The sequence below is a fragment of the Haliotis cracherodii genome, unplaced genomic scaffold, assembly GCF_022045235.1.
Source record: "Haliotis cracherodii isolate W230 unplaced genomic scaffold, xgHalCrac1.p SCAF_2, whole genome shotgun sequence".
In the NCBI taxonomy this organism is placed as follows: Eukaryota; Metazoa; Mollusca; class Gastropoda; order Lepetellida; family Haliotidae; genus Haliotis; species Haliotis cracherodii.
The window spans coordinates 68,019,641-68,032,955 of NW_027266275.1; the positions used below are offsets into that span (position 1 = coordinate 68,019,641).

Below are 13,315 nucleotides of genomic sequence, written 5' to 3' on the forward strand. Positions count from 1 at the left end.
CGCTATTGATACGCCAAAATCATGTTTTTTCTATGAAAGCGCGACGTATGACAGCGTGCACACGCTAGATACAAGTTACTCTGAAACGTTGACGTATTGCAGGGCATTACCGCTCTGGATTTCTTTCGTCAAGTCTGCCATTGTATCGTTCTGTGTATTTGATAGTGACCTCACTCGTGATCACTCGTGTCATTCCGGGACAAGCCGAATACGGAAAGGGGCGAGTGATGACGAAATAAGTGGATAGTTCATCTCCGAGAGGCCTCTGAAGTCTAGTTATAGGTCCCGAGTTCCGATCGCACGGCCCCACGAAAATAGGATTCGTGTCGTCGGATTCAGAGGCCTTTGGTGTTGCTCATGCTATCGACCATTGTTTTTTTCTGACCGGGGCTGCTATGATTTATTGTAAAATGGTTGACAACAGCGTTGAACGTCATTCACGCCCTTTGAATGTCACACAATTTGCAAAACTGTACATGTTGATAAATGATCATCCTGTGATTGTCAGATGACGGACATCAGATAGCAGATGACAGACATAAGCTATGTCATGACTAGTGCATATGAATCCGTGTATGACGTGTTATCTATCAGCGTGGTCACGTGGTCAGTATGAGGAAAAAACACTGCGAGAAAGGTCAGGGATGGGTGAGGTGAAATGAAGTTTAATGTCGCGTTCACGATTATTATGGCGACGTGCATGTAAGAGTTTGTGTGCATTGTGTACCAGTCCGTACTAATGCCGGTTTAAAGGCATTAGCCGATTGAGAAACAGTGCCGCAGTTTATCCCCTTAATGCCGAGCGCCAGTCAGGGTAACAACACATACAGTAAACTATGGTTATAACGAACTCAAAGAGACTACTAATTTTAGTTCGATATAACCGTAGTTCGTTATAAGCATATATACAGCATAACAACAGCAAATAGTCGGGACCGAAAAAGTAAGTTCGTTATATCCGTCAGTTCGTTATAAGCGTGTTCGTTATAACCGTAGTTTACTGTACTATCATTTAACTTCTTTTGGTATGGAGTTGGTCAGGTACCCTAATGGTTAAAGCGTTCGCTCGTCACGCTGAAGACCCGGGTTTGTGATTCACATGGGTACAATGTGTGAAGCCCATTTCTGGTGTCCCCCGTCGTGATATTGCTGTAATATTGCTTAAAGCGGCGTAAACCATACTCACTCACTCTTTAGGTATGACGCGGCACAGGATCGAACCACCGACCATCCGCTCTCTGAGCACTATGAGAAGAGCCAGTCACACAAGTGGCGAAAACTACGTTAACTTAGCAACAGTCGACTAGTGAGTAAATAAGTTACAATGTGTTACCTGGCTGATGACGTAACACTGTACCCAGTCGGCGAGGATATGTGTTCATGCTATCAACCACCGGTGTTGCTGGTCCAGTTCGATCACACACACACACACACACACACACACACACACACACACACACACACACACACACACACACACACACACACACACACACACACACACACACACACACACACACACACACACACACACACACACACATATATATATATATATATATATATATATATATATATATATATATATATACATACATACATACATACATACATGTGTGTGTATATTATGCTGAATAAAATGCAGCATTTACTGCGGCAGGATAATCTAGCATACAATTCAGAAATCAACACTTGGTATTAGAGGATGTATCCATTTCCCTCAAATCGATGTCAATTTGTGATTGACGAACTGCACCGAGCAGGGACAGCCAGGCATACATACATACATACATACATACATACATACATACATACATACATACATACATACATACATACATACATACATACATACATACATACATACATACATACATACATACATACATACATACATACATATTGCTGATATTGCTGATATTGCTGGAATATTGCTAAAAGCGACGTAAAACAATACTCACTCAATGCATACATTTTCAAGGGGGGGGGGGTCGAATCCCATGACAGCCTCACCCCACCTACTACCACTACCACTACCACTTAACCACTGTAAATCGACATGAGAAATGGGTTAGTTTGGGTGTAAGGTCAATTTGAACAACACTTCATGTGGGAGTACAGCTCCAAATGACGCAGGTGGAAGTAGTTTTTACCATTTTGATGAAAGCCAGGAGCATTGGCACTGTGCTGACACCTGAGCGCTAGCTAGCTTGTATCAGGGAGATTTACGTCATCATTAACTGCTGGTGGTTGTGGACAATACTTGCCAATATTACAAAATTGCTAAGAAACCCTGAGAGGTAAAATATGGTTTATAAGCACGTGGGTTATGATTGGCTATCACGTGTGTGACGGGAAACCCCTGGACAATGCCTTCTTCAGATAAGAGTGCACGATGTGGAATTAACGCTACTTTGAACAATATCTCAGTTGTATCACAGCCTGGTATCACAAAACAAGAGGAAATGTCACAGTTGGATAGATCAAGTACTGGTACAGAACTGACAAACCAACTGTTACCATGGGATGATCTTGGTATTCCCATAAAACGCAACTCCTGTGAAAGTAAGCAACGCTGTAGTTTGTGTACGTCATAAATACAAGACACACAACGTAACTAATCTTCTAAACTTGCTTTCCCATTCGTGACCAACTCGTATTATTCCGGGACAAGTCGAATAGCAAGTTACGGAGAGGGGGCGAGTGGGGACAAATGTTGCGGAGTTTATCGTGTTGCCTCTCTCTCTCTCTCTCTCTCTCTCTCTCTCTCTCTCTCTCTCTCTCTCTCTCTCTCTCTCTCTCTCTCTTCTCTCTCTCTCTCTCTCCTTGCCCCCCCTCTCTCTTAATACCTCCCTCCCTCTCGCTCTTTTTCCTCTCCTACCGCCCTCTCCATCCATCCATCTCTCTCTCTCTCTCTCTCTCTCTCTCTCTCTCTCTCTCTCTCTCTCTCTCCTCTCTCTCTCTCTCTCTCTCTCTCTCTCTCTTCCTTCCCCTCCCCACCCACCCCCACCCGTATCTCTCTTTCCGGGTCGGGTTCAGTATGCTGTGTATAGTGGACGTGGTATGTCAGTGGGCTAGCACTTTAAAACCAGCTTTAGTCCGAACACACACAACACACACGCACATACATACATGAATGTATGAGCAAGCATCCACGCCGTGGGGCCACGATGACATCCAATCAACAAAGTCACCAAATCTGACCAACCGATACACTTTCGTCGTCGTCTGTGATGTGATAAAAATAGTTCACTGTGGATCTACTCTACGCCGGCAGTCCAGCATGACCCACCAACAACCTCCAAACACATATAAATACAAATCTTTACAAAATAACACTTTACACACACGCCAGAACACATATCTTCAAAAACACACTTAAACACGGCTCCCACACACTTATTACATTTTACATACACACAAGTCCACAAAAATAACCATTACTTATTTGTAAATATTCTTCCCTAAAGCAAAATCTATTTTCGAAAAAACCTGATAACACACAACAAAAATTACGTCATTTACCAGCGGTATATAATCAAATCATTACCCTGAAGAGAAACACGAAGTGGGTTTTCTAGATTGACTTCACCTAATTCAAAAATAGATAGACATACTCGTCAAATTTATGTATTTCCCAGCCTGTTTAATTAAAGTTTGAAATTCTCGTTTAAATTTCCATCGACAAATCTCTACCTTGACATTCAGCTAATCTTAAAAATATTTAATTTTAATCCCCATAATAAAGTCATTTCCGTGACTGGCATGCAGGGTGTAAATAGAGGAAAGCGAGAGTTAAACAAGTTCTCGGGATTTTATTTCCGGAAACAAAAGCCTGCGGTTTGTGGTCTAAACAATGCGCGTCATATTTAGCCGTCGGGGATTTCCCTGTTGGTCGGGGCAGTTCGAGACGTACAGCCCCGCGTGATGTCATCAAGTTAAGAAAACAAAACAGGTTAAATTAACTGTCTATAACTACCGTCATCGAAGATAAACGACTAATTAGCCAACTGACTCTGAAATTGAGCACCGCTTATACACGGTTTGTCCCACGACAGTACACAACCTGGAAAAAAGTTATCGGGATAGGTGGCCTATGACGCATGCGCAGCCCAGGGCAAAGTAACGGTTCACCTAAGGATTCCCCGGTTTGCTGGATTGAGTGACACAGCGTGTGGTTTTGCGAACAGTGACACACAGGGCCTTATAGCTGTCTGTCAAGATCCTCGCCTTGGAATTTGCGGATTTAACACATGTTCAATTGGACGTCGAAATCGGACCTTCATATAGTAAGTAGTCTCTTACACCGATTATTCTCGTATATTTGTTTCTGTTGTTACATTTCTCTCCTTTCGTCCAACCTGATTAATGTGGTCAGCCTGACTTCACGACAGTGATTTTAACACTGTCACGATTTTCTAAAATCGTGCGAGAATCTCAAACAGCGTTTGGTATGTAATTACAAGAACGTTAACTTGATGATGAAGTGTTTTCGTTTGACCTTATTTCGATGTCAAAGCTGAACATTGTGTTCGTTTACATACATTATAGCCGTCGCTGAGAAAAACAGTGTATATCAACACTAACTTCTCAGCTGATTATTAAAAACATGTCAATTGCCTTTGAAATGTACAACGTTTGCGTGGTGTGTACTGTGAAGGGAGGGATTTATATTTATAGGTAGAAGTTAATCTCGTTTGCGATGGATTGTTCTTAAACAAACCATGTTTAAATATTTTAATCGGCTTCACGGGGTAAGATAACGCCGGGACAGTAGTCACATGTAAACACAACACAGGTGTTTGCTCATCCCAATACCTCTTCATAGATGTAGATTTCACTGGAACGGATTTCACTTAATGTGTACACATCGCGGCTTACTGTCTATTTCAGCTGTGATGGACGGCTTAATGCGACAAGGGGTATCAACATTAGACAACAGTGCTTACAACTTCGTTAATATCCAAGGAAACATGGTCTGATTAAGGGACAGTGGTGATTGTGTGTGAATTTAAAAGCTATTCTTGTCAATTTCTTCATCTGACATGTATACCTGACTTGCCGGCTGTAGATGTGTTCCGAATTACATAGGTTTTCGTTACGAAAATAACATGTGATATGAATCAAACGCTGTCAACAGTTTGTCATTATAATGGATTATATGATCTTCTCTGAAATACATCGATGTGGAGACATTGTTTACATATTTGTAATATGGATTATTTCTTCCTGAGGTTGTAATCTGCACAATATATCTGCAATAAGTATTTAATATGTTCTTCCCTGGATATTTACCTTGTATTTACCCATGATATTACTCGGGAGATTATTCATAATCTTGTCGGCGCGAGGTTTAGGAGCTCACACTAGCATGAGCCACCGCAGACAAAACTGACACTGATTGATAGCTGTATCGTCATAGACAATGGCCGTACGTCGAATATGAAATCTACAACTCATCCTCACCAGGAGCATCCGTGTCCATGCCATACGTTATAAAGCCCTCGGTGATGAAATCATATAGAGACGAATCTCCTTGAAACACGATGGTGTGGGAATGTATATACCACAGACACATGCGGCTACTCGCAACGTACAGTTATGTCTATAGTAATTTACTGAAGAGAGCGAGGTGAATTGTCCGACAAAGGGTGTCTAAGAACTTAAGGAGATTGAAGTAGGGTAGATCCATTGAATACCCCGAGAAGAGGCTTGCTAAGGGCATTTCCGTGCTGTTGTAAGTCGACTGCGTTGTAGTTCCTGTCGTAATGGTGGGACTATATATAGCTTAATATGATGCCTGTAATGTAAACATGTCCCATTTCGTGATGTCACTGGTTTAAATATAGAAGATAAACAACTAAACTCGGGTATGGGCTGAAATCCCATCTCAGGTGTGTTTGACTTCGTGTCTTGGATTTTCACTGTAATGACAGAGGTTATCAAGTGTACACCACCTAGTTTTGAAATACAGATGTAACCAATTTGTAATTGTTAACAAAGCCTAACATCCCGTTTCGCCATGTAGAAATTGATTAGGTCACTGAAATAGACACTAAGACGTGCCGAGAACCCGTGCATCCTGGATAAAGTGTAAACTGTTTGTTTTCGTAAACACCGTGCGCTCTGTACCTACAATAGCGGAGGCCCACAACGCAACACACTGAGTCAAAGTCATAAGAATGTATTCAATTTGTATGAAAGCAAGTCTTTCACAATCCCGGATATTCTCAACAAATAGACCTATTCTCCACCCAATCGAGAAATTTCATGAAATTCAATCGAGTATGTCACATATCTCAATATCAAAGTGAACTTCAATCGTTGTTGATTGCTCTGAAATGTAGTACAAGATTACACCGCAGATGTACATTTCAAGGTCTCTGCGTGTGTCACAACAAGTCAATCTCTGTCGAGATGCACGTTGAGATACCTGCGGTTACCGGTAAGGGTAACACCTGCATGTTAGAAGCAACCTCATTGCAATTTAAGAAATGCCCTGACTCCTGAAGAATTTGACTCCCTTAATTTTCTTTTTAAAAAAGGTATATCATCTCCAGTCACATTGGCAAGTTACCTCAGTACAGCGCAGATTTATATATGTTTTACACGCTGGGTAAAGAAACACTAAAGCAAAACATTTAATTGGAAGCATGGGGTGAACTGGATTTTTATGCATGTAATGTAACCTGTCTGTTCAAATAAGATCATTACTCAGAGTTTGTCAATGTTACCAGAACACGTGTTCAATAATATGGGTACCCTCTAACACTACATGTACTCGATTGGAACGGCATATATAGACAACATATTTGCTTGTTATAATAGCATATATGAGCCGTGAATATACACTAACTATTTATATTATATCCTGTTGTATAAGCCTATGTAATTTGAAGTATATGTAAATACGGTCGTATACAATTCTAAATATCTCCCCTTGCTATTCGAGCATATAGGTAATATACATTCATGTTAAGGGCTGAAGTATTCAGTTTCTTGAAAACCTACTTGAACTGTATATGGTTTATAGTATATATACACCTCCCGGTAATATAACGTGTGAAATAGACATTTAATTGACAGCCATGTACAACGGTAGCAACCATGGCGTGTGAACCACTTTTAACATTGTATTGCACACGAGATAAAGTAGGTCATGTTGTTTTTATGTGTATCGGTCAAATTGCACGTGCATGTGTTATATTCGGTAGTCTCTCCCTGACCCCCCGACCTGACAATTGTTGGAATGATTGTTTAATCTTGTCGTTTCGTCTAAATTCCGTGTTAACTGTCATCCCGAAACAGCTCATTCCATCACGAACGCACAACACACGTATCTGATTGTTACGCCTAAGACGCTAATTTGTAAACACTATCGCTCGTGGTTATTTTTGTTCAGACTTGGACTAGCGGCTGATTCATTTCAAAGATGTGTCAATTTCGTGTAGTGAAATGTTTGTTTATTGCACGAGCAATGTGATTTAATTTCATGAAATAAACAAATGTTCATGACGTTTCACAGGAAATGTGAAAAATACCTTTGTGATCCTCTGAAATGTTTACATCACCGGTCGATTTACAGTAGAAGTAGGAAAAAACCCAAAGCGATGTTATTAGAACATGTAGACACATACGAAATAAATCACAACACTAAAACCCCCGAAATGCATTAATTCAGACTTGGGCAGTCATATTTATTCCCATTTAATCAAAATCCTGAAAAATAAAACGAATTCCTAATTCCATCTTGTCACTGCGTCAGTTCTATACGGCGTTAGGTAAAGTGCTAATCCCGTGCCCCTTAAATAAACACTGAAGCATTACTCACCCCTCTATGAGGTATATATATTCCCTTAAAACAAACTTAGCATCAGTCTATTAGGATAACTACCAGTTTCAAAGTTTATTACATGTTGTAAATCTTGCCCATCAAAGCGGGTGTGTACTTAGTTTCGGCAGTTTTACAATAACAATTAGTAAACAGCCTAATCGCTTTAATGGATTAACCTACTAAAGATTATCTAACAACAAAGAAATTTAGCCTATAACCATGATACTTAATCATAGCATCTCGTGCGTCAATTTCACACCAACAGACCAGACAATAAAGGAAGTACAGCTAAGCTGAGCCAGAATTTCTAATCTCGACAATTTCTGTGTCTTTTTTTCTCAAATATTTCTCAGCATCCCATTTGGAATTTCAGCACTTCGTGTCACTGTCATCACGTGATTCCCTATCACGTGACTAGATCTCCATGTACATGTTTATTTCCGACAACTTAAATTTTTCTTTGGTAGTTTACGCTCACAGGCAGATTGCCCAAACCTGCCCCGCGGTTGACTTAATTACTCTGGGTAAATGCACGGGCAACTCAGCTTATATCTGCTGTAGTTCACTGATATGTACGTTGGAATTGATGAGGCGAAACGCATCTCTGTTCTCCTCAAAGCAATAAACATATAAATATGTCAGAGGATAGCTTCGCAGGTAACCACCCAGCGACCGTAGGTCATACAGTGTGCATGGGTAGTGGAAGTTAGGGCTACATTGACCTGGGGCTATATAGGGGAAGTTCTCAGGAGACGCCGGTTTTACAGTCTATGTGTTTTTCTGAACATTTGCCTAACGGTAACGATGTATTTCGTAATATATCAGGAACATTATTCAAAGTTTGCTGTCATTATGATGTTATAAGGATAATGCCACGTGTTGGAATCAAATATTTCTGTCTAAAGTAGTCATAAACTGCTAACGTGCTTGAATGTGCCTTTGAAATATTTAGATTGTGATATGTAATATACCACTCGAAGAAAGTTAAAGAACACCTGTTTTTTTCATATGACGATAGTTAATCTGACATAACCTTAGATAACGCCCGATTTGTTCATATGATTATTGTTAATCTTCCATTGGTTTGACAGAATAACTATAGCCATAGGACAAAATAGGATGTTCTTTATCTTGTTTTGGAGTAGTTTATTTTGTATATTTGCGTTCAGATGCGCATTGTCACCTAACGACGCTAGCTGGTACACAGATAGGTATATATGATCAGTGTATGTCTCACACGTGGGTTAGTGAGTATGGTTTTAAGCCGCTTTTAGCAATATTCCTGCAATATCACGTCGGGGGACACCAGAAATGGGCTTCACACACTGTACCCATGTGGGCAAACGAACCCGGGTCTTCGGCGTTACGAGCGAACGCTGTAACCACTAGGCTACCCCACCATCCCCCGTCTCAGACGGGTAGGATGGATCTACGTTAAACGATGCTCGGATCAGATGGTTACATGGCTGAAAATGTCTCACCTTGTCCCGAATCGGTGTTCATGCTGACGACCACTGGTTTGGCTCGTCCTGTCTTGATTATTAACAGGCGGTATAGCGTGAACAGTGCTGTCTCAGTTGTGACACTACATTCAATCACACTTACATATACAGTTAGCACTGGTGATCCAGTACTGTTTGTTTGTTTGTTGTTTAACGCCGCACTCAGCAGTATTCCAGCTACATGACGGCGGTCTGTAAATAATCGAGTCTGGACCAGACAATCCAGTGATTGACATCATAAGCGTCGACCCACGCAATTGGGATACGGTGACATGCATCAACCAAGTCAGCGAGCCTTACCACCCGATCCCGTTAGTCTGATCCAGTACTGATGTACTTGTATTCCATTTATGGAATAATCGCGACTTCAGTGCCAAATTTAATTTTTTGGGGTTCCGATTTGAATTTTTCAAAGTTATTCATTTGCACATTTATCTACCCCGGTCATTACAAGGTTGTATGGGATATTTAACACGTCACTTTCAACAATGAGTTAACATGCCAGCACAACGGATGTGTGTAATTATATTTGAAGAGATTACTGTGCTAACGACTTCTGTGAACATCGATTTAATAACACACACCCAGGCTTAATAGTCACTGCAGCACCTTTTTAATTTTTGTTGTTGTTGTTAAGGTTGATTATTCCTATGTGTGACATTATCTAATCTTGTAAAGTAAACAGACAGGATGTTCGCAGATACATAAACACATTTTATTGGTCCCAACGTCGAAAACACCCAATGTTAAAACGAACATACAACCAACGAAATATACCATACGGGAACTGCATCTGTGATCTAGTGGATAGAGCGGGTGCCCAGAGAGCGGAAGGTCGGTGGTTCGATCCCCGACCGCGTCCCACCAAAAGACGTACTTGTTGTTACCCTGCCTGGCTCTCGGCATGATGGGGATGAATCAAAGACTGGTGGGCTCGGTATCTATGTGGGCTAGCACAATAAAACCGTCTTTTGTCCGGACAAGTGTAGATTTACACCCACGTGCATGCACGTCGGCATATTAAAGTGCAATACTCACCTCACCAACCTCAGAAATTATGTACCATGACATGTACCCCTAGCATGGGTTGCTGAACGCCTGTTCTACCCCGGATTGCTTGAATATTCCTAAAAGTGTCGTAAAACCACACTCACTCATGACCCGTCCAAATCCACTTCAACACCCATAAGATCATGGAGCAGAACACGCGTACCCTTCTCGATAACACCTGGTGTCATTGCTAATTTTCAGTTATCCATTCATATACTTTTCTTAACTATTTTGCCTTTTACGGCCTATGGAATTTCGGCACATAATGGAGATTCATTATTCTTTGCCGTTGAAACACCCACAGCCTTCTAAGGCAACATTCATCAACCCAACCCAATCCAAGCGCCCATGAGTTTGCAAAGTCATTTACGTGTTTACATATGTGTAAGGCACAGAGTACAGAAATATACCTAATCAATCATAGTAATTTCACTGAACACCCCTGAGAGATAGATACGAGTCAGGTCCCCAGCTCACGACTCGTCAGATCGGATGTCCGGTGTCATGGTTTTCTGCTTGTCACCAAAACAGTGTATATTTCACCCATGAAAACAAGCATGTATATTTCATGCTGCCGTGTATATTTCACGAATGAAAGATCAAGCACGTTCATGTATATTTCATGTTAGAAGTTAGAAGTTAGATAATATCTGTATGTGAACAGAATTTGTGTTCTCCATTACAAAATGGTTCGCGGCTTCGAAATTCGATTATAGGTATTCGCTGTTGTTTAGCTTGAAGTTTCTGTTCGACATTGCATTGCTGACTGAGAAAATATACCCAAGTACATGTCTTCAAGAAAGTAATTGATGTACTGTAGATTTCAGAATAAAAACGTCCGTTACTAATCAATGTTAAACCGGTACACATCATTGTCTCCGTGGTCAGTGGATAGAGCGTCTGCCCGGAGAGGGAAGGCCTGTGGTTCGATCCTCGGGCGCGTCAATGGTTCTTGTTGTTACCCTGCCTGGCGCTCAGGATAAAACAAGAACTGGTCGTCTCTGAGTCAGTGTACTGTCTGAGTGGGGTATTCGTGTTGAACTGCGGCGTGGTATCTCAGTCGGCTGGCACAAAGAAATCAGCCGAGCCGATCTTGTTTCTAGCCCTTCAATGCCGAGCGCCAGACAGAGTAACAAATACAATCTTTTAATGTCACGGGGATCGAACCCGCACCTTCCGCTCTCCCGGCAGACGCTCTACCACAAGACCACGGAGGCGTACGATGTATATTTGAATACCATAGTGAACGTGTTGATGCCAACACCGAATAAAATGTCAAATTAACAAAGGTATACCAACTTGTTTCAGAAGAGAATTTACCCCATCGTGTCAAACTTCCAAAACTATTTCAATTAATGCACACTATACCGGTAATTTGGTAAAGATTATCATGCCAGCTATATAATTATACCACAGTGTAGGTTTCAGGGTGCAACAATTTGACATGGGCAACTACAGTGTGACGTAAGACGTGGTTTAATTATTGACACAACCAATGAAATCTTCCCGAGTTTATTGCAAGCGGTGGTATTTGCGGAAAACCCACTCCTCACCTCGCATATCCCCAGGTCGGTGTTGGCCCGGGGCGTGTGCAGTTGTCATGCTATGTGTGTCGCTCGCGATGAAGTGTACACGTTTCCAATTCATAAAATACACGACCGTCTCGCTTATCTCGGGGACCTGGTCAAGAAAATGCACTGGAATTATGTTGAAAGAACCTCATGTGCCATGTTATTGGCGATCATTATCATATCTAAATGATTAATTATTTTAGGAAGGACAATGATCAATTCGTCAACTGCATGCTTAATTCTGCAGAGGGGAGTATATTTGTAAGTTAAAAGAGGGTTTACAGGCAAGACATTCCTCAGTTTTAAGGTATTGGCGACGAAACTAATATTTGGTAATGACCAATTAAATTTGACAAAGGATCATACGGGCAGCGGGTCAATTTACAGGATTGTTAAGCTGGTATTGTGGAAAGTTTCAATTAAGGCATTTGCTGTCGTGACGATGGTGAGGATTTTTATCAAATTTCTATAGAAAAAAACCATTACGTTTGTGCTACTCTGTGTGGCGTGCATGCCAAACCCATATGTACGTTGGCGAAGAACTCCGTCTTTCGTGAAATAGAGTGTAAGGTTCTCGATGATAAAATGTGGAAATTGTTTGGTTTCTCGGCTTCGAAGGTGGTTTTACCCCCCACCCTATTGTTCAACTTGGCGTCCACCTTCGCCGGTTTGTGGCTAATATGTCTTGCGGAGTTTGTTGATATATCCGGAACTTAAGTTACATGTTCAGAGGCTTCAGACATATATTGTTACTTGACTTTATTTGGCCATATATATCTAACTACTATATATACACTATGTACATGATTGCTTGGCGTGTACGTTATAAATACAAACAACAAAATAACTACGATGTTATGAATAATCTTCTTTACGAGCGAGGTACTTTAATCAGGGTTGATATAGATTAGGCCTCTCCCCAGGTAATTCTCTCTCAGCTACTCACCTCCTCCATTCTTCTAACCCCCCCCCCCCCCCCAGACACACCCTCAACCGTCGCTCCCCACTCTCCTGAATCCATCCCTCTATCTTTCTATCCCTCCCCCACCCTACCCCTCTTTCTATTCCTCCTTCCCCCACCCACCACTTTCTCTCCCTCCTTCCCGCACCCCCAACCTTTCTCCCTCAATCGTTCCCTCTCTCTCGCTCTCTCCCTCTCGTCTGTCTCCCACCCTCCCTCCCTCCCCCTCGCTCTCTCTCTCATCGCTCCTTCCCGCTCCCTCTCTCCCGCTCTCTCTCTCCTCCTTCTGTCTCCCTCTATCCCTCCCCTCTCTCTATTCCTCCCTCTCCCTCACTCCCTCCCTACTCTCACTCTCCTTGCCACCCCCTCTCTCTCTTAATCCCCTCTCCCTTTCTCT

At 41.7% G+C, this 13,315-nt stretch overlaps 1 protein-coding gene across 1 annotated transcript in view; it reads left to right on the forward strand.

Annotated features, from left to right (window-relative positions):
* The first annotated feature begins 4,203 nt into the window (after positions 1–4,203).
* Positions 4,204–13,315, forward strand: part of LOC139468405 (class A basic helix-loop-helix protein 15-like) — a 52,656-nt gene continuing 43,544 nt past the window's right edge. The window contains exon 1 of the mRNA XM_071250356.1: positions 4,204–4,289. Within this exon, the coding sequence (XP_071106457.1) occupies positions 4,254–4,289 (36 nt within the window). The 5' untranslated portion in view covers positions 4,204–4,253. The remainder of the gene's footprint in view (positions 4,290–13,315) is intronic.